Below are 22,761 nucleotides of genomic sequence, written 5' to 3'. Positions count from 1 at the left end.
CCATGTGCTGATTGGTTGCCCTGTTAGTGCCATGTGCTGGTTGGTTGCCCTGTTAGTGCCATGTGCTGGTTGGTTGCCCTGTTAGTGCCATGTGCTGGTTGGTTGCCCTGTTAGTGCCATGTGCTGGTTGGTTGCCCTGTTAGTGCCATGTGCTGGTTGGTTGCCCTGTTAGTGCCATGTGCTGGTTGGTTGCCCTGTTAGTGCCATGTGCTGATTGGTTGCCCTGTTAGTGCCATGTGCTGGTTGGTTGCCCTGTTAGTGCCATGTGCTGATTGGTTGCCCTGTTAGTGCCATGTGCTGGTTGGTTGCCCTGTTAGTGCCATGTGCTGATTGGTTGCCCTGTTAGTGCCATGTGCTGGTTGGTTGCCCTGTTAGTGCCATGTGCTGATTGGTTGCCCTGTTAGTGCCATGTGCTGGTTGGTTGCCCTGTTATTTCTTGCACTCTGTCACTAGGTCGCATGCAGCAAGACTAACAGCTGATCAGAGCTCCAACCGGATATCAGAGCTGAGTAGAGCAACATTTAAATAGGTTGCTCACGTGATCCTCCCGCAGTTCCTGGATTTAGAGCCTTTTTAGTCGATTTAAAAGGTTAAATATGCTCTGCGGAAGCTTCCTAAGCTCTTTAAGAAATTCAATCAGTGCAAGTTTTGACAGAACAATGAATGAATTAAATGGTTCCTTTTAGGGAGTTTTTGCCCCTGGATGTTACAGTAATCGTGTCTCCTTCTTTTTCCCTGTTGCAACATTGTTACAATGTCGCAAGTTAATTAAATAGGTTTATCAATCAGGCTTGCAAGGTGCACAGCTGCAGACTGCAGAGGAACCCTTTTATGGTATATTAGCATTATAATACAATTTATAAAGTTATAAATAGAGTGGATAATGAAATACATATTTCTCAACATACAAACATCGTCCTATTACCTATAGCTATCTTATTATAATATGTTGTAGATCACACCACCCTACAAACAAGAAGGAAAAACAATATAACACTTTCATGTGTAGACCAGTAATTTAGAGGAAAATCAACAATTTGATTATTTCCTTATCTACAAAGTACGAGTATTTTTTTGGTCATTTTCCAAAAAATATAAAATTATTATCAGAAGATTTTCAATGAATATCAGGATTGTGAGAGGTCCGAGGTCGTAAGCTTTAGGGTCAGGGTCAGGGTCAGGGTCAGGGTCAGGGTCAGGGTCAGGGTCAGGGTCAGGGTCAGGGTCAGGGTCAGGGTCAGGGTCAGGGTCAGGGTCAGGGTCAGGGTCAGGGTCAGGGTCAGGGTCAGGGTCAGGGTCAGGGTCAGGGTCAGGGTCAGGGTCAGGGTCAGGGTCAGGGTCAGGGTCAGGGTCAGGGTCAGGGTCAGGGCTATGGTAGGGATTCGATCCGCCAACCTGAACTATAAGTATTAAGAATTTCATCAGAATTGCTAAATCTAAATCTCAACGTTTTGCCTTCAGGTGGTTTCAGCATGCTTGAAGCTGATATTGGATGACATTCTCGTAGTTTTCACTCCGTTACAGTTACAAGTTCTACTCACCTTCTCAAAGGAGCTATCAGAGGTTTGTAAAGTGGAATATTGTCAGCTTAATTAATTTATAACTTTTAAACATATTATTATTGCAGTCATGAAAAATCGATATTATTAATATTCTTCGGCTTATTAAGGATCTTCTCCCGAAAATTTGGTTGAATAAAGCTTTAAATGAAGAGTAAAAGTTCTTGATACAATTAATACTTCACTTGACGCTATACTATACGCTATAGCTATTAGCTATTGTATCGTTTCCCCTTTTAGTGGAACGCCAGTTTCACTAAAAGATAAGCCTGAGTTGTGATTCGTATTGGCCATTCGATATGTTCTGTACTTTATTTGGTAAGATGTCTTTAACATCGTAGATCCCACTGTACCTTTGCACTGCATCGAACTCGACTAATTGAATAGCAACTTGTAAACTTGCTGGAACATAAGGAAATCTGAGTAAATTAACAAATTACCTAGTAAATGATACAGTGGTAACTGGTAAATGGTAGTACTACTTCGCCTGCTACTGTACATATTATATGTAATGAGCAGTTCAATTACATAATTAGCAGTGTGGCCGAATTTGAATGATTCGCTGGGGCCGTGTTCTAGTTCGCGACCTGTGCACTGCAATTTAACAGCCTTCTGCCACTGTGAAGCAATCTTTGCAATTTGTACGGTGTAATTGTCTGAAAGTACTCCTCGTGTACCTTTTAAACCTCATAAAAGTTAAATCAGAGCCAGACCATGTATATAGGATATCCATTTTTCATAATTTCATAATCTGCGATTTTTGCCCTTTTTGCCGAAACATATTTGGAACGCGCCATGTCGCCAATAGAATATTTGCGCACGAGAATTCTTGGTGTATACATTGTAGATTAGTATTTAGTCTCGATCGATTGAACGGCTGTTCAGAACGTCTATTTCTGCGATTCTAATTACCTTACTCGGGAATATTATAGCGGGTTAATTTATGACTGGGAAAATTAATAACCGGGAAAAATATGGCGGAATTTCCCAAAACCCGCCAAATTATCCCGGTCATGTATTTACCGGTGGCCGACCTTTCAAGATTTTTTCAGAGGTCAACAAATTTTCAACCGAAATTTCTGTTTTTGTTACTTGTTAAAGAAGTTATTTCAATTTACAGTTACTGATATTACTCAGAAATAGAAAAAAAGACACGTCTAGTATTTAAAGGAAAATAAATCTATAGCAATAATAAGTCAAATCTTCATTAAAGCGTATTCTCATTCTCATTATCGCTAATGTCCCCTGCATTATCATTATTGATATCCCCCTGCTGCTGACCGTCAAATTCGAAGTTGTATTGTTGGGGGGGGGGGGGGGGGTAGATTTTTGTAGATATTTGGATAATGTCATCCACTTTTTTCGTGAATCATCCATTACAATAATCTACAAATATCTACACTTATCTACAAAAAATGTATATCTCAATTATGTGGCCAGAAATTCTACTGAATTTTTGGAGATAAATGTATAAATTTGTAGAATGTCATCCACTTTTTTCGTGGATTATCCATTCTACATTAATCTACAAATATCTACAAATATCTACTTGGCTCCCCCCCCCCCCCCCCCCCTATTGTTGTCTTAACAAGACTTTCATTTTGTCCGCTAATGGGGCTACTGCTCTGAAGGTCAGCCGGAGCTTAATTTCCTGCCCACCGCTTGGTATTGGGGAACGTCTTGGCTTTGCATCTTCAACTGCTCCAGTAATCAATCCACCGTGGACCATGAAATAGTGGCACAGTTTACTCACTTCATGGGCAAGAAAAGTGAGAATCACGGTCCACCCTGAAATCTGATTTCTATAACCAAATTGTGATTTTTATAACGAAATTATGGTAGCAACCGCCAATAAAGTTACAGCCCTCCATCCACTGCTTCAAAAGTCTTCTCTAGCACATATGAGACTTCAGGTAAAATATGATGATCACCACCCCCTTGGAACCCCATAATCTGAGTCGGCGGGTTTTTTTATGACTGGTGAAATTTTTGACCGGGAAAAATATGGCGGAATCTTCCAAAACCCACCACTTTATCCCGGTTATAATAATCCCGAGTAAGGTAGACAGGATTACCCTAGGATTTATCCTAGCGCGTCCGAGATATCTCGGATTTTATCAATCCTAACGCCGATCCAGTCCCCCCAGGATACCTCCGATGAATTCCTATCGCCGAGCGGCGATAGGATGTGTAAGTTCCGAGAGGCGATAGGATTTGCTCTCGGACCCGATAGGAAATTAAAAACCTATCGGATCCGAGCGCTAATCCTAGCGGAGATAGGATTTAACAATTCCGAGTGCCGATAGGATTTGCTCTCGGACCCGATAGGATACTCAAATCCTATAGGATCCGAGAGCAAATCCGAGAGGCGATAAAATTTCAAATATCAGGACCGATATAATTGGAAGACGACGCATATCTAACTGTAGGTTGAAACTTCATGCTTTCTGTCAGTTAACTTCAGGATCATATCATCGCTTTATCTTAAGTTGATCCACGGTTGCCTGCAGGCTACAACAACATGGAGGTTGTTTAGGTTAAATTAAGTAGATAAATGATAACTTGAAGCTAACTTGTAGTTCTCTATAAGAGTTAACTCTAGGATACCTTGTAGTACTCTTCAAGTTAACTTCAGGATACCTTGTAGTACTCTTCAAGTTAACTTCAGGATACCTTGTAGTACTCCTCAAGTTAACTTCAGGATACCTTGTAGTACCCTTCGATTCAAGTTAACATCAGGATACCGTGTAGTACTCTTCAAGTTAACTTCAGGATACCTTGTAGTACTCTTCAAGTTAACATCAGGATACCGTGTAGTACTCTTCAAGTTAACATCAGGATACCTTGTAGTACCCTTCAAGTTAACTTCAGGATACCTTGTAGTACCCTTCGATTCAAGTTAACATCAGGATACCTTGTAGTACTCTTCAAGTTAACATCAGGATACCGTGTACTACTCTTCAAGTTAACTTCAGGATACCTTGTAGTACTCTTCAAGTTAACATCAGGATACCGTGTAGTACTCTTCAAGTTAACATCAGGATACCTTGTAGTACCCTTCAAGTTAACTTCAGGATACCTTGTAGTACCCTTCGATTCAAGTTAACATCAGGATACCTTGTATTACTCTTCAAGTTAACATCAGGATACCGTGTAGTACTCTTCAAGTTAACTTCAGGATACCTTGTAGTACTTTTTGAGTTAACTCTAGGATACCTTGTAGTACTCTTCAAGTCAACTTCAGGATAACATCTACAAAGCCGCCATATAGCTTTCTTCTTTTTATGATTAATATTATATTTTTACCTATAGTTTACCTCGATTGTAGTACTCTTCAAGTTAACTTCAGGATACCTTGTAGTACTTTTTGAGTTAACTCTAGGATACCTTGTAGTACTCTTCAAGTCAACTTCAGGATAACTTGTAGTACTCTTCAAGTTAAATCCAGGATATCTTGTAGTACTCTTCAAGTTAACTTCAGGATACCTTGTAGTACTTTTTGAGTTAACTCTAGAATACCTTGTAGTACTCTTCAAGTTAACTTCAGGATAACTTGTAGTACTCTTCAAGTTAAATCCAGGATATCTTGTAGTACTCTTCAAGTTAACTTCAGGATAACTTGTAGTACTTTTTGAGTTAACTCTAGGATACCTTGTAGTACCCTTCAAGTTAACTTCAGGATAACTTGTAGTACTCTTCAAGTTAACTTCAGGATACCTTGTAGTACCCTTCAAGTTAACATCAGGATACCTTGTAGTACTCTTCAAGTTAACATCAGGATACCGTGTAGTACTCTTCAAGTTAAATCCAGGATAACTTGTAGTACTTTTTGAGTTAACTCTAGAATACCTTGTAGTACTCTTCAAGTTAACTTCAGGATAACTTGTAGTACTGGGGGGGGTCCAACCCGATGTCCGATATGAGGGTTGATGAGGCCAAAATCGGAATCGGAAAAATCGGAAAATTGAGAAATTTACAGAATCGATCTCTAAAACCTCTCAGAAGTGATATAATTCAACCAGAACCCCTACATATGCTATATTGTTATAAGAAAACAAACCAATTGGACATTCCAATAGTATGTTTTATGTGTTTTTCCACTGCAGGGGCTTATTAGTATGCTCACTACTAGTTGGAGTTGTCATGTACTCCCAGACCCGAGTGCTTTGGCCTTTTGACGTGACATCGATTGTCGGATTGTTTCTGCTCATTAATTTTATCCCTGTTACTTGTTATTATGTATTAGTACAACACTAGGTACCGGGTTATATTTTGTGGTCCGGTCTTTAAACATACCATGATATCACTAGTACACTGCACCTTAAATGTATACCAGTAGTAGTCAAGTACATTTGTATCGTAACACATGCTTGGCTGGGGGATCATGTTTTGTGTCCGTTCGGTACCCTATATTTTCAAAACAGAAAAAAAGTAGGGCGAACAAAAACGGACAAAAACAGACAAAACATTTACATGTCCTCCTCCTCCCTAGTCTTCCTCCTCCTTCTCATCAGTCCTCCTCCTCCTCCTAAGTCTTCCTCCTCCTCCTGAGTCCTTCTCCTCTTCAGTTCTCTTCAGTCCTCTTCCTGACTCCTCGTCCTCGTCCTCGTCCTTCTCCTCAGTCCTCCTCACCCTGCTCCTCAGTCCCCTCCTCCTCCTCAGTCCTACTCCCAGTCCTCCTCCTTCTCCTTCTCCTCCTCCTCCTCCTCAGGACTGATGATGAGGAGGAGAAGGAGGACTGGGGGAGGACTGAGGAAGAGGAGGACTTGGGGAGGACTGAGGAGGAGGAGGACTGGGGGAGGACTGAGGAGGATGATGAGGAGGAGGACTGAGGATGAGAAGGAGGAGAAGGAGGACTGGCGGAGGACTGATGAGGAGGTTGACTGGGGGAGGAGGACTTAGGAGTAGGAGGAGAAGGAGGAGAAGGAGGAAAAGGAGGAGAAGGAGGAGGAGGACTGAGGAGGAGGAGGAGGACTTAGGAGTAGGAGGAGAATAAGGAGAAGGAGGACTGAGGAGGAGAAGGAGGAGGACTGAGGAGGAGAAGGAGGAGGACTGAGGAGGAGAAGGACTGAGGAGGAGGACGAGGAGGATGAGGACGAGGAGGAGGAGGAGGAGGAGGACTGACGAGTAGGAGGAGGACTGGGGAATGAGGAGGAGGAGGACTGAGGAGGAATAAGATGAGCGCTGAGGAAGAGGACTGAGTCTTCCTCCTCGTCCTCGCTCTCGTCCTCCTCCTCAGTCCTCCTCCTCCTTAGTCCTCCTCCTCCTCACCAATCAGCTGCTCCTCTTCCTCAGTCCTCCCTCTCCTCTTCAGTCCTCCTCCCAGTCCTCCTCCTTCTCCTTCTCCTCCTCCTCCTCCTCATTTCTCCTCCTCATTTCTCCTCCTCATCCTCCTCCTCCTTCTCCTCCCCATCAGTCCTCCTGAGTCCTCCTCATAGTCGTCATCCTCCTCCTGAGTCCTCCTCCTCCTCCTCATCCTCCTCATCCTTCTCCTTAGTCCTCCTCCTCCTCCTCAGTCCTACTCCTCAGTCCTCCTCCTCTTCCTCATCCTCTTCAGTCCTCTTCCTCAGCGCTCATCTTATTCCTCCTCAGTCCTCCTCCTCCTCATTCCCCAGTCCTCCTCCTACTCGTCAGTCCTCCTCCTCCTCCTCCTCCTCGTCCTCATCCTCCTCGTCCTCCTCCTCAGTCCTTCTCCTCCTCAGTCCTCCTCCTTCTCCTCCTCAGTCCTCCTCCTTCTCCTCCTCAGTCCTCCTTCTCCTTATTCTCCTCCTACTCCTAAGTCCTCCTCCTCCTCCTCAGTCCTCCTCCTCCTTCTCCTCCTTTTCCTCCTTCTCCTCCTTCTCCTCCTACTCCTAAGTCCTCCTCCCCCAGTCAACCTCCTCATCAGTCCTCCGCCAGTCCTCCTTCTCCTCCTTCTCATCCTCAGTCCTCCTCCTCATCATCCTCCTCAGTCCTCCCCCAGTCCTCCTCCTCCTCAGTCCTCCCCAAGTCCTCCTCTTCCTCAGTCCTCCCCCAGTCCTCCTTCTCCTCCTCATCATCAGTCCTCCTCCTCAGTCCTCGTCCTTCTCCTTCTTATCAGTCCTCCTCCTCAGTCCTCCACAAGTCCTCCTCTTCCTCAGTCCTCCCCCAGTCCTCCTTCTCCTCCTCCTCATCATCAGTCCTCCTCCTCAGTCCTCGTCCTTCTCCTTCTTATCAGTCCTCCTCTTCAGTCTTCCTCCTCGTCCTCGCTCTCGTCCTCCTCCTCAGTCCTCCTCCTCCTTAGTCCTCCTCCTCCTCACCAATCAGCTGCTCCTCTTCCTCAGTCCTCCCTCTCCTCTTCAGTCCTCCTCCTCCTCAGTCCTCCTCCTCCTCAGTCCTCCTCGGTCCTTCTCCTCCTCCTCAGTCCTCCTCGGTCCTTCTCCTCCTCCCCAGTCCTCCTCTTTCTCCTCAGTCTTCCTCCTTCTCCTCCTCCTCCTCCTCGTCAGTCCTCCTCCTCCTCAGTCTTCCTCCTTCTCCTCCTCCACCTCTCTTTTAATGTTATTTAAAATTGTGTAGACTATTCTTTGTATCTAACTGAGGATTGGAAGTTTGAGAAAGGACCATGGTCAATGGTCATTAACCGTGCTACCCATTTCTGCAGATAGCCTGTTACAAATTGTGGAGACAATTTAAATCAAAAGTTACTAAAGCGTTCCCTATTTGTTACTATTGTTATTACCAACCGTACCTCTTTCAATTGTGGACCGGGGTGGATGTTTCTGTCAAACAAGAGTTGATACGACAGTGTGTTGTTTTTCGGACGAAACGATTCTTGTTTGGAACTAGAAACCATTTTGGGGTTCTGGGACCACCACCAATCGATTTCTTGTCATATTTAAGTACAGAAATAGCTACCTATATCGCCTAGAAACCTCAGAGGAAAGATTTAAATTTTCCCGATTTTTCCGATATGAGGGTTGATGAGGCCAAAATCGGGATCGGAATGATCGGAAATGATCGGGTTGGACCCCCCCCCCCCCCAGTACTCTTCAAGTTAAATCCAGGATATCTTGTAGTACTCTTCAAGTTAACTTCAGGATAACTTGTAGTACTTTTTGAGTTAACTCTAGAATACCTTGTAGTACCCTTCAAGTTAACTTCAGGATACCTTGTAGTACTCTTCAAGTTAACATCAGGATACCTTGTAGTACCCTTCAAGTTAACATCAGGATACCTTGTAGTACTCTTCAAGTTAACTTCAGGATACCTTGTAGTACCCTTCAAGTTAACATCAGGATACCTTGTAGTACTCTTCAAGTTAACATCAGGATACCGTGTAGTACTCTTCAAGTTAACTTCAGGATAACTTGTAGTACTTTTTGAGTTAACTCTAGGATACCTTGTAGTACTCTTCAAGTCAACTTCAGGATAACTTGTAGTACTCTTCAAGTTAACATCAGGATACCGTGTAGTACTCTTCAAGTTAACTTCAGGATAAAACCTTGTAGCACTTTTTGAGTTAACTCTAGGATAACTTGTAGTACTCTTCAAGTCAACTTCAGGATACCTTGTAGTACTTTTTGAGTTAACTCTAGAATACCTTGTAGTACTCTTCAAGTCAACTTCAGGATAACTTGTAGTACTCTTCAAGTTAAATCCAGGATATCTTGTAGTACTCTTCAAGTTAACTTCAGGATACCTTGTAGTACTTTTTGAGTTAACTCTAGGATATCTTGTAGTACTCTTCAAGTTAACTTCAGGATACCTTGTAGTACTTTTTGAGTTAACTCTAGGATACCTTGTAGTACTCTTCAAGTTAACTTCAGGATACCTTGTAGTACTTTTTGAGTTAACTCTAGGATACCTTGTAGTACTCTTCAAGTCAACTTCAGGATAACTTGTAGTACTTTTTGAGTTAACTCTAGGATACCTTGTAGTACTCTTCAAGTTAAATCCAGGATATCTTGTAGTACTCTTCAAGTTAACTTGCGGATACCTTGTAGTACTTTTTAAGTTAACTCTAGGATACCTTGTAGTACCCTTCAAGTTAACATCAGGATACCGTGTAGTACTCTTCAAGTTAACTTCAGGATAAAACCTTGTAGCACTTTTTGAGTTAACTCTAGGATAACTTGTAGTACTCTTCAAGTCAACTTCAGGATAACTTGTAGTACTCTTCAAGTTAACTTCAGGATACCTTGAAGTACTTTTTGAGTAAACTCTAGGATACCTTATAGTACTCTTCAAGTTAACTTCAGGATACCTTGTAGTACTTTTTGAGTTAACTCTAGGATACCTTGTAGTACCCTTCAAGTTAACTTCAGGATACCTTGTAGTACTCTTCAAGTTAACTTAAGAATATATTCTAATCAATTTTGAGCAGATAAGAATGTTTCAGATAGATCTTAGAATGAGACAACAAAGCCCTTTCAGACAAAACTTTGTAGCTATTCTAAGCCATGTTATTCTGACATTTGGAAACATTTCCTTGCGTTTGAACATAGACTATATTTCTGAGGATAAAATGCTATTCTTAATAACCACTGCAATTCTGAGAAAGCCATTCACAATTTCTTCTGTTCAGTAAAACAATTCTTCGGAAATATAACAAAAGGATACTGCACCGGGAATTCCCAGGCGGTCACCCATCCAAGTACTAACCCGGCCTGCAGTTGCTTAACTTCCCAGATCGAACGAGATGGGGTGTATTCAACCGAGTATGGCCGTATCCAATGATGATGAATTTTGCTTCTCTATATTTTCTCATTAATTTTACGGAAGAATGAAAACATACTAAAAGTTAATATTTTACATTTTTTTTCATGTTTTCGATCTCGATGGAATTTTATTTGATAATGAGGTCTGATCGTCATCTTCGTACAGCGTTCGATGACTGCGGCTTTGTTAACAAGGTTTGGCCGGTAGAGGGTCCGCAGTAGTCCCATTACCTTAGTATTGCTGTTCCACTACTACAGAATTTTATTTGAGTTCGGAAACGCGCAACACGCATTTTATCTCCCGGAAATGATAAATCCGAGAGCACACCTCTCGGAGACGTAAAATCCTAGAGCTAGGCTCTCGGATTTATCTATCCTATCGCCTCTCAAAAATAAAATCCGAGCGCCTAGCGATCAAGAGCGATCGGACGACGATCTGAAATGCGATCGGATCGCCCTAGGACAGCGAACGTCGTCCAACCAGGAATGGCGTAATCCTATCGGATTAGAATCCACGCTAGAACAGCCGTATCTCATCTCGATCGATCGATCATATAAATTGATTTTGTTTATGATGTTTTCTTTACCTTACCCATAACTCAAGGCCAAGAATAGAAATTTTCCGTACTGCAAATCGGTCTCCTCTCACGTTTTTAATAGGATCGTCCTGCAACTTGGCTGGCACAAACTTGATTTAGGTTTAGATTTAGGCCCTTAAAATTGAAATTGCTGACAATTAAACTTTCTCTGATTTTCAGTCACAGTTGATAAGGGATAAGAGAAATAACATTCAGTAAAACATCTGATCGACCATATCAGACAGTCGATAATCACAGAACTTATAAATAAAATATTTATTTCGTTAATTATATAAATTTGAGACATTTCCTCAGTCAATTAAAGAAAACCTAAAAGTTAACAATCTATAAGAAATTGCAATTTTAACTAACTTTTCTATCTGCCTGAGAAATTTTCTTAAATTTAACAACATTCCAATGGCTCAGGAATCTATTACCCATCTGTTTAGTTCGATTCCATCTCAGTTTCCGATACTCTTTTTTGTCGAAAATAGTCTCATTCTTTCCTTGCGTTAACCCCTCTGTGTTAGGGTCATGTATGTAATGGAAGTTTGCACAAATAGCAACCTTTTTGTCTGCTGCTTTTAATCTTAAGAATATGTCCACATGTTCGCATACTTTTAGCTCTCTACTCCAGCCGCCAACTTCTAGTATTGCCGCAGTTCTTGCTATAAACACAGTGATTGTCAAGTCACATCGATGACATTCGTTTTTAAAGGGGAATGCCTCCGTTTTTGTGACGCATGATCCATGTAGCTGTCTCATGATTGGTTGTCCGTCTTCATCATGGAGAAAGTCTACAAACCCTGCCCAACTGTTCTTCCCCCGCGCTCCTACCAGAGATAAGTCTGTTTTTTCCATCAGTTCCACCATCTGACGTATTCCAGAATTATTGGGAATCATGTGGTCGTCATCAAGATTGAGAAAATATTCAGTTTTTACCATCTTCACTCCCCGTGTGCGGCCCTCCGCAATACCGATATCAGCTGTTTCTGCGATAATGTACTTCAAGTTTTTGAATTGCGCTAATTGGTCCATTATCTCTGGGGGGTGAGGTTCAGGACCATCGTCAATTACTATGATGGGAAGGTCCTGGTCTAAAAACTCTCGGACTGACTGAGCTAGTCGGATTACAAAATGAGGCCTTCTAGCAGTCTTCACCACTATTGTAACACAATCGGACAAATTCTCACATCTCCCCACTTCTTCCGTCTCTATAAGTTGAGGAAAGTCTAGGCGTTTGTTAATAGCACAGCCTGGAAAATTACACGAATCATTCTGCGGCAGTGTCATCAACAGTGCAGCTCTGTCTTTCAAGAACTCTGATTCCTCGAGCAGGCCAATGTGAGAGGCTGGTCTCTTACATTCCTGTAACGATACCTTACTTCCAAGTTCAGGGAAGTATGTTGGTTCTGTTTTAGTCGAAGGTGAAACGCAAGTCTGACGATGAAGGACCAATGACGTATGAGCACGAAGTTCACCGTCAACTAACAACAAACGGACCGCGTCATCACAGTGTGTTAACATGAGCTGCTGTAAGTGTGAGTTGGATCTATTAACACCAATACACAGTGCTGTTTCTATCGACATAAAAATACCCTTCGAATAGAAAAATGCTTGCGACACCCTCGGGTTACAAAATGAAACCTCCAGTGTATTATCCTTAGATATCCCCAGACATTTACCTTCGTGAGAAAACTGGATTCTAAATCTCCCAACAATGTCACAGCCAGGAAAGTGAGTAGAGTCGCACGTGCGCATGTCCTGTGGTTTTGTAGGAGCTGGAGGGGGCGTCAATATATCCTCAATGTATTGAGTCTCTTTTATCAGATCAATACTGATAACAGTCTTGTGGCACGGAGCCAGAGCTATTGGTGAGCCCACTTCTGGGAACCGGGACACTTTACCTTTCTTCAGAGCTGTGACACATGTTTCAGGTTTCTGATCTCCGTGTGTTGAATGGACCAGAGTGCTGTTGACTGATTTTAAGTTGATGGCTTCCTCACATCCTGACAGTTCTAAGACCCTGATATTTGAAACGCGCGCACTCACACAAAGACCATTTTCTACTGATTTTAAGATCCCGTTTTCATACACGAAAGGTTTTACAGTTCTCATATTGCAGAAAGCCACCACTAGTGTGTTATCCGTTGCTACGGCGACGCATTTGTCTTCATCCGAGAGCTGAATGACATATTTTAGATCGTCAAGGTTTATGATAGCGACGGAGTCTATTTGGTTTGATTTGAAGAAGTAGAGCACCAGCAATGTGGAGTTCAATATAGCAATTAGAACTAGTAGAACACATCGTTGGTAGTTGTTCTGTAATCTGAACATTATCACTGCGGGACATACAAATTGGGTTACTGATGGGTTAGATAAAAATAAAATAATTCAATGTGTAAGGATTACACATTTTGAACATAAACTTTTAACGCCAACACAAAAGCTGTATCAAAAGCTGTATCAAAACTCGATATAAAATTGTCTCGAGATCAAAGTTTGGTCTAATGACCACAAATTAGATTAAGCAAAGTAAACACTCTCAAGTCAGAGAGTAATAATCCGTATCCACGGTATAACAGTACGATAATTATAATAGGGGCTATGTAATATGTACTACCATGCAGGTATAGTATAACCTGCATTATAGTATAACCTGCATGGTAGTACCTGGTTATACAGCCGTCAGACTACATTCCATGAGGGTTCGTTTACAACTTATCCGAGTAAGAAAGATGCGAGCCTGGTGTAATAGCATGTGAACAAACCCTCACTCATTAGCCTTACAATGGAGACTTGTAGGATACCGGCTTTTGTAGGATGCTCCCGACAAATTATCCCTTGTATGGTAAAGCAACTATTACAGTCCTACAATTACCATGTTTTACTCATTAGTACACATAATACTCAACATATTACAATGTATTACTCATGATCATTTCATAGTCGCTTGATCCATTTTGGTATGATGGGTCATGGAAAAGGTCGTTTGACTCAATAGTGGAAGCAGATGTGTGTACTAACTTGGAGAAAAAGCTATGTTATCGATAACAAAGTAATGCTTAAAATACTGCTCCATTGAATAGAGGCTGGCAACTATATACTGATATAGTATATAATAGTAAATACTATATAGCACTTACTATATACTATATACTCTGATGGGAGCCCTGTAGAATAGCTGGTGTAGACATGTGCACGATGTAGTGTGCCAATTATATCCTGTACTACTAAGCTGGATAAGGGTTAAACGATGTTTCTATACTGCATGGTAAAACACGTGACGTCACACGATGCTGCATGGTAAAACACGTGACGTCACACGATGCCGCATGGCATCATTTGAATCTAATTAGTGATTACCTTGTTCCACGAACAAAGGAAGGGATACAATGACTTATGACTAATTCATTGAGCCCCGGCCCCCTTTCTCAAACTAAACGTCAAAAGAGACGTAAACTCCGTGCACTTTATAGAATGACTCTATCCTTGTGGTTTTGACTCGTCAAATCACAAGAACTATGACCACGTTGCAAATTCCGATTCAGTTTATATCATTACATATTTTTGTTAACCGTGAGAAGAGAATACCAGGAAATTCTTGAAATGTACAATAAACGCTCAAGGTTAAAAGAAATATGCGAAAGAAATAGAAGTCACAACCGAAAGATTAAAATTAGAAACTCTACACTCATGCCCCGGAGCAGAAATCCGATTAATTCACAACGCGGGAATGTTTATTTATTGCTCATATCAGTTAAAAAGTCAAATTACCTGTAATATGATACCATGGCCATGGCCTGGTGTGGTTACTAGAGCAGTAATAATAAACCCTAATTTTGCCGCTTTTCAACCCAATGTGACATACTTAACTGTAATATTAGGAGTTTCGCTGTTTATGAGTATTGCTGAAAGCACAGTGTAAGGCCTACACGGACCGCCTCTAACTAGCCAATCCCTGTTTACATGCCGTGTAGCAGGGGACTAGAAAGAGCTAAACTAGTAAGCGGGGCATAGCCAATACACTATACTTCCATCATTGAGTATATTACCAACCAGAAGGAAAATTTCCTTGTGTTTGGAATCTACCAAGACGAAAGTTGTACAATCCAGCGAAATTCCGAAGAATCATTCCAGTAGACTAAGCGCATTGCAACCACAGCCACGGAAATACTTATGAGTATTGCTGAAAGCACAGTGTAAGGCCTACATATAGTATGAGCGCGAATTTGACTCAACGAGAGAATGTCCTTGTCAATATTAGCGATACTTTTACTGAAGCGTCACTCATATTATACTTAGTTACGTAAAGTATGAGTTGTTTAAAGTTTATTCCGCAGGTCATTGAGTTGTCGGCGCCTCCCCCCGTACCACCCCCAGCTCAGAAGAACAAATCTTCTCCTCGAGTACAAACTCCTCCCAGGGCGAACACTCCTAAATCTTTCATGCAAAGGTATAAATTCTAACATTTATTACATTTACACGCTTTATCGTTAAAAATATACCCAAAACAAATGTGCATCGAAGTCATTCAAGCAGGAGTGTTACATATCTCCAAAGTCCAAAATACGAACATCAACTAGTATGGATACAGTTGGGATGGCATTTCATGTTGACGATCGGATTAAATCAGTATAACTTTACAGAAGAGGGCTGCACAAATCACAAATTCGACGATTAGTTACGAGTAGCATTAACTTAAATCAATTGTCAGCGGTAAATTCCACTGTCGCACGAGATAAATAGTAACTGCAGGTATACTACGTGCCAGAGAAATAGAATAACTAAAAGTTGTGTACTGAGCATATTATGTTTACTATTAACATGATATATGCTAGTCAGTGTCGGATTGTACACTAAACAATATAGGTTCCATGTTGAGAATGTCCTAAGCACACAACTTGGATCGTTTAGTGTAAAATCCGACACTGAGTACGCTACGTTACTTCGTGAGACTGTATTAAAACGGCTCGCTAGCTAGTTATCTATATAATGTGCGGGGTCTGCGGGATATTAAACAGAAAATAACAAGGATCACGTGCATTTAAGCGGTTCTGTATAAAGTTTCTACCGGTAACTTCAGCAGGCTAGACGTTAAAGTGATAGAACAACGTGATTATTCCGGAGAATTCTACACGTATGAAGAATCAATATTTATTTTATGAGTGCTATCTATCAAGTTAGAAAATTAAGTAGGCTCTCTGAATTTTATTGACTATTCACTCGACTAGCCCGGTTTTTTAGAACTTTTTCAAATGAAGAGGATGTCAAACAAGCAATTAAGTAATTAAGTAATCTCGCAATTAACCAATTAAGCGATTAAATAATTAAGCCTTTAAAGAATGGTCGGAACGCACGTAACTGCACTGCTGCCCCTTATTCCGATAATTGCTGAAGATAAAAAGCTGAGACTAGACCTCTAGATCATGAAATAACCTTCTTAGTGACCGTACGTGACGCATAACCGTGCTGATTATGTTTCTGAAAACTTACACTACTAGAAGCATACTACTGAACGATAATACTGCTTTTTAAAACCTTAACTAAACGAAGAAGGAACAAAACAACAAGAGTAGTTGCTCCAAGAAAGTATACAATATCCGGTACAATATACAACATACTACACAGAGTAACAAGTTCCCAGCACAACAACACGTACACCAGCTAAGCTATACTGTTCGAATAAGGTGTTGATAGCGGGAAAGTACCACCTCCTCCTCTTATGATAGTATAATCCATTTACCTCATATCACTTCCTAGTGATTAATCGGTCACAAATTAGGTTATGGTAATTCGATGCACCCAATTACACATACATGTGAACCTAATTACACATATATATGTGTATACACGGACTATTTTAGGAGGAATGTTGTTATGTGAGTGTAAGTGTGATAACCTGGACTCAAAGAGCCGGGATAAAGGAAGTTAAGTGTGATACAGCGGGCTGCGGGCATTACAAATTATTAGGGAACCTATTTGATGTATAATCAGAAGACTTTCTCAGAAAATAACCTAATCTTGAAATTGATTCATTGAGAAGCATTGAGGCGCCACTGATGCCTTTATTTGGCTTGATTTGGTTTGAGGCTAAATGGTGAGCTGTAAAAACGATTGTTTCGGTTGAGTGTATCGTGAACAATTTTAAAATTTGAGTAATCGAATCGCGCAAAAAAATTGATGTGGACAAATAACACTGAACGTGAAGCGCCGAGGTTCCAACCAAACCGTTCATGAGACGGTTTGGTTGAGCATCAATATCATCGTAAAATATAACTTCCTATTGTGTCAGTAGATACGTAGATCTGATGCACAAGATAACTTACATGCCTGGCCTTCTGCCGTCGTCGATAAACGACTTATTTCCTCCCGATATACCAAAGTATGGCACGTCTTATGACGACAATATCGACTGGCTAACAACGTACTCTCAACCAGATCTACGCGGTAGTGTTCTGTATAAAGGTCCTATATTAGCTATTACCGAGCACAACATTAGTCGCATAACTTGCCCATCTAGCATTTTCTCAATAAGCATATATAAGAAATCAGCGAAGCGTGTAATGATAGAACTACAAAGCTCAGGAAACGATGAAGAATGGCCACCTTTTCTGTTACATAATTTGCCCGGGCTACGTAAATCGACAAGATCAGGCACACAACAAATCAACTACCGAGAATAAACTAAGGAATAAATAAAACCAGACGGTTAGCACACTAGTCACTATCAACCATATGCCACTTTTTTCACTGCCCATTCACTGTCATATTAATAGCATCATATAGATAGCGCTAGCAGGTGCTGATAAGACGTGGGCTCAGTTATTCTTTTTTGTTTTAACCTCAAGTAGCTTATAAAACAGTACGTATGATCATCTGTCGTATCAAATCAAATTATTTGTCACTATATGTTAATAAATCATGATATACAAGTTTTAATTTTTAAAGTTTCTGTTTTTGTTTTTAATGAATAGACGTAATCAACATTTTCAATTTTCATATTCACGCATATTAAATAAAATTATATTGTTATGTATTATATTATTTTGTAAACATTGGCCGGGTACCAAAAACCGGTCCCCAAACAACAAACACGTTACTATGGAACGTTATTTTATACAAACGTTACTATGGAACATTATTTTATACAAACGTTACTATGGAACGTTATTTTATACAAACGTTACCATGGACCGTTATTTTATACAAACGTTACTATGGAACGTTATTTTATACAACCTACCTATGTCACCTATGACGTTATTTTATACAAACGTTACCATGGACCGTTATTTTATACAAACGTTACTATGGAACGTTATTTTATACAAACGTTGCTATGGAACGTGTTCAGGTTCTCCCGACAGCAAGAAGAAGAGGAAACAGAAGATAACGTGGTTGAAGTGGTCAGTGATAACGTTCTAGAAACTTCCTATCATCTCAAAACCGGAACTATTGATATCCTACTATGTGACGATGAGAGCAGCAACAACGGTGAACCATGATTTAAATTATTAATTGACTATAGTGTAACCTGTGTAACCTGTGTAACCTGTGTAACCTGTGCCTACGGCCGGGACTTTCGCAGTGGAAATGTAAAAGTATAAAACCGCCTATTATATTTGAAAACACGCACAACATTGTCGTATGAAAGTATGAACTCTCTCTAAAGTCCAAACAAAGTCACAGACCGCAATGAGTGCAATCCCCCCTAATAAGCTTATAGTATTATCTTGATTCTTGTGGCTAACCTAATCATGATTCATGTACCAACGCTTGGTTGTCATGTTCCAATAAACTTCTGTCTTTCAGCTGGATCACTGCAGTTCAGATTCGAAGTTGTTCAGATAGAGCTATTTCCTCATCGGACTGGTAAATAATTTTGTAACAATTGATGTTTGCTAAACCCACATTTTATTTACATCCGGAGTGATGTAATTAAGATGTACAATAACCAAGATAGACAATCAATGAATGGGACGCTAGGGCAGATTTCTTGGGATGAGGTATTTTAAGATGTTTACTCCGCTACCCCCCCCCCCCTGCCCATCATCCCTCATTTACTGGTAATGTCCCCAAAGGTAACGCATCACGTCGTCACTGGGCTGTACCGTCTCAGTATGTTAAAGACGCTCAGGTATTCGCTGCAGAGATGCTGGGTGATTTCTGTGAAACTTGTCCTGTTTCAGGTATGTAAATTAACATTATTAAGTAGTATTATATCGGGTCTCAATAAGAGGTCTCGACTGCCTAGGCCTCAAACCTTGGCAATCGGTAATTTTCCTCTGGCCCGGAGTCAGCTGACCCTAGGGACCAGAGGATAAAGGCGTAGAGACTGTGTGTATCTACAAAAGTGGTTGTTTTTACAAGAGACAGGGCTTGCAACGCAAGGGAAGAAAAACGGGAGAAACAAACACAAAATGCATATTAAATGACTTAGAAATTCAAATAATCCTACACTACAATAAATGTTTATTACATAATTATAATATGTTGTATAAACAAGAAACAGGGCTTGCAGGGCAAGAGATGGGACACATAAGAGCTGGCCACAGAGTGTATAATACAGTAATTCAGCAAACACCTATTACTAATACTGAAAACTGAATCACAAATTATCACAATAATTACAAGAATATATGAAATACTAAACACAATTTTTATACAAGAAACAGGGTTTGCAGAGCAAGGGAAGAAAAACAAGAGAAATATCTGTAACAATTGTATATCACAAAGTCCAGACGAAAAAATAATCTTTGCACAAATCTGGGAGTAAATTCAATACAATATACTTAATAAATACAATAACTTTCCGATATGTACATTGATATGAGTTAAAAGTTGTATAAACAAGAGACAGGGCTTGCGGAGCAAGGGAAGAGATAAAAGAGGACCAGGCAAAAAGTATATATTACAGTTATACAGAATAAACTAAAACTGAAAGAAGTGTGTATTAAACACTCGATTAGATGTCCAAGACCATCCTGAGAATTCTGGCTGATCCAAGCAGAGCTGTCTTCTGAAGATTAGAGATGCTCAGATTGCAGTGGACTGCATCGAGGTGCTTACGAAAGTTTATGGTGACAGTTCCTAAAGCGCCTACCACCACTGGGACAATTGTAACCTTTCGTAAATTGCAGTACTTCTTAATCTCTCTTTTTAGGTCTTGATAAGCTAGTATCTTATCTTGCTCTCTATCCAAGATCCGGGTATCTCCTGGGACTGCAACGTCGATGATGGTTGCTGCGTTGGTTACCTTGTCTACCAGGAGAAGATCCGGTCTGCAGTGCTCGATAACGTGGTCTGACTGGATGTGAAAGTCCCACAATAGCTTGACTTTTTCGTTCTCCAACACCTTCTCTGCTCGGTGTTCGTACCACTTTTTACTGCGTGGGAAGCCGTATTCCTTGCACAGACTCCAGTGCAATGCGGCAGCTACTTTGTCATGCCGACACTTATATTCTGTCTGTGAAAGTTTTGGGCACCCATTCAGTATGTGATCTATTGTCTCATAATGATTTCTGCAGAGTCTGCAGAGTGGAGAAGAGCCAGGTGTTTTGTCAATCTTATTCTTTACATAGTTAGTCCTAAGTGCTTGGTCTTGGGCTGCTATCAACAATCCTTCTGTCTCCTTCTTCAAGTCTTGTTGAGTGAGCCAGTTCCAAGAGGTTATCGGATCTGCTATACCCGTCATCTGCCTTGGAAACTGTCCGTGCATCACTTTAGTAGTCCACTTCTCCTTGCGTATTTCCTCGCGTTGTGTTCGGTCAGTATCTTTGTCTATCTCTTCACCTAAGAGTATCTTGTCTTTTACAAAGTAGTCCTTCAGAGCAATCAGTTCCGGGTCTCTACTCTTTATCACATAGGTGGTGAGTGCATTCTCCTCTCTCTTTACGACTTCCTCTATACTATGGAGCCCACGGCCACCAAGTTGACGGCTGACGTATAGCCGATCAACATCTCCTTGGGGATGATGAGCTCCATTTATCCTCATTAGTTTCCGGGTCTTGACGTCCAAGGCTTTGATTTCTCCAGCGTTCCAAGAAAGAATTCCAGCTCCATATCTTATCACAGGTACAGCCCAGGTGTTAATTGCTTGTATACTATTCCTACCATGAAGCTGGGATTTTAACACCTTTTTGACTCTTCTGATATACTCCTTTGTGACAAGTGCTTTCATCTCTTTGTGTAGAATATTATTGGCTTCTAGTATTCCCAGATACTTATAGCCCTCGTCCTCCAACTCATGGATCTGTTCACCTGTGGGTAGGGTGATGCCTTCAATAGCGGCTTTTGCTCCCTTCTTCACCTTCACCACGGCGCATTTCTCAAGCCCAAACTCCATTCTGATGTCTCTGCTAAATTCTGACGTGGTGTTAAGTAGTATTATTATTATTTGGTTATTCTCTTTTTGTGAAGAGGGATCAAAATCCTGGTGATATATTCTAAGTGATATTGGAATTCAGTAGTGAATGAATTCCGCTTGACTGTAACGCCTCCCCTCCCCCAGCGAGTCCACTGCACAACCTATACGAGATGGTGGTGGTGCTGAGGTGTGAGCATTTCCAGCTCTTACCCGTTATGGGCGTCAAGAAGAGGCAGGTTCTGGGTAAGTGAAAAGTGAAGTTGTTACTTATTACCCAACTTTGTTACTTGTTACTTGATATACAGGGTAACTTCAAGTTAGATACTATCCTTACCGTTTCATGTCTTGTCTTACAGCTGGCTCACTTCTTCGCCCTCCGCCAGGTTCTTGGTTAACTCCCCATTTTAAACTTCATAGTAATAATTCCTATTGTTATCTTATTGAGTTATGTTCTATTTATGTGTTATGATTTACAGGTCATAAACACATCCTGCTAACTCCTCAGGACCTCTTTTGTTTTCTGATAAGAAAAAATTCGGTATAGCAGAATCAGAACCGGCACTGGTTGTTACCATAGCAACTTACTACGGCGATAAAGCCGACAGTCTAGGTATGGTTATCTGTTATAGGCTGATATTTCATATTTATTTAAGTTTTTTTAACACATTACTGTCATGTGTAACTGTGGTGACAAGTTCGATTATTTTAAAAATGTAAAACTTATCCTGAAATTGAGCCTTTAAAAACATAATATTTGAGATGAAGGCAGCTGTAGAAGCACTTAACAATTTACGACATTGCTCGATAATATCAGTAATTGTAACAATCATATCCCCACAGTACCGCCTCAGAGCGTATACGTGCACTTGAACCCCACTGAGATAAACTTTGATACAGCGACCATGTGGTGGCTGCGGGAGTTCACCTCTTGTACCATGACAGAGGATTTTAAACTTATGGTACGTGCTCTTAGCTTGATAAATGAGAAAATAGTTAAATCTTATTGCATTTTGTGAAATTCAAACGCTGATCATTCGAATGAAATTGGGTCAACATTCGCGTATCATCATTGGCATTTGACTGGTATGTTACTATATTATACGAGTAAAGTAACGGACTTTATTCAGTTGACGGAGTTGAGCAAGGGAGAGAGTACAGCAAACTACAGACTAAAAGTTACGTTAGTACTACCGCACATAACCATACCACTTACTGCGAGCGAACCTGTTGAAGATGAACAGATAAAGGGCGTGCAACTGTGGTTCTCCAAATTGACTGTTTCTAACCTTAATAACGCGTGAGTTCTAACGCGTTATATGTAACGCGTGAGAGGTGATCCTTCCTTTCGAACTTTTACATGAGCAAAATAAATTTCTTCCGGCAACTTGGTAATCTGTCGATGGACATTTGACACACATTAAAAGGTTACTCAACCCACGGTTGATACATACAAAATGGTTACGGCACGGTAAGTGAACAAACCTTGAAGCACGATTTGTATCTGGTAAATACACGGTTAATAAATGAACAGTACACTTCTTAGTCTTATGAAATGTAAATGAACATGGCGGTGAGCGAGG

The 22,761-nt window shown here is 40.9% G+C and overlaps 3 protein-coding genes and 1 non-coding gene across 4 annotated transcripts in view; 2 read left to right on the top strand and 2 right to left on the bottom strand.

Moving 5' to 3' along the window:
• Nucleotides 1-19,286, bottom strand: part of LOC134814488 (monoacylglycerol lipase ABHD2-like) — a 119,166-nt gene extending 99,880 nt beyond the window's left edge. The window contains exon 1 of the mRNA XM_063822619.1: nt 19,276-19,286. The gene's annotated coding sequence lies outside the window, so the exon portion shown is untranslated. The remainder of the gene's footprint in view (nt 1-19,275) is intronic.
• LOC134814486 (importin-4-like) overlaps nt 1-22,761 on the top strand; it is a 145,041-nt gene that overhangs the window by 46,880 nt on the left and 75,400 nt on the right. The window lies entirely within an intron of this gene.
• Nucleotides 1-22,761, top strand: part of LOC134814485 (uncharacterized) — a 102,693-nt gene that overhangs the window by 73,241 nt on the left and 6,691 nt on the right. Inside the window, exons 10-18 of the mRNA XM_063822613.1 lie at nt 1,462-1,563; nt 15,156-15,268; nt 18,170-18,309; nt 18,628-18,687; nt 18,897-19,004; nt 21,326-21,424; nt 21,687-21,791; nt 22,022-22,140; nt 22,309-22,478. Of these exons, the coding sequence (XP_063678683.1) occupies nt 1,462-1,563; nt 15,156-15,268; nt 18,170-18,309; nt 18,628-18,687; nt 18,897-19,004; nt 21,326-21,424; nt 21,687-21,791; nt 22,022-22,140; nt 22,309-22,478 (1,016 nt within the window). The remainder of the gene's footprint in view (nt 1-1,461; nt 1,564-15,155; nt 15,269-18,169; nt 18,310-18,627; nt 18,688-18,896; nt 19,005-21,325; nt 21,425-21,686; nt 21,792-22,021; nt 22,141-22,308; nt 22,479-22,761) is intronic.
• LOC134814548 (5S ribosomal RNA) lies at nt 10,130-10,248 on the bottom strand. Its single transcript, XR_010160179.1, has one exon. It is a non-coding gene; the product is annotated as a 5S ribosomal RNA (ribosomal RNA).

The sequence above is a fragment of the Bolinopsis microptera genome, chromosome 4 (assembly GCF_026151205.1).
Source record: "Bolinopsis microptera isolate Bmic1 chromosome 4, MBARI_Bmic_1.0, whole genome shotgun sequence".
Lineage (NCBI taxonomy): Eukaryota > Metazoa > Ctenophora > Tentaculata > Lobata > Bolinopsidae > Bolinopsis > Bolinopsis microptera.
The sequence above is the reverse complement of the archived record's forward strand: the minus strand, read 5'-3'. Positions and strand labels throughout refer to the sequence as shown.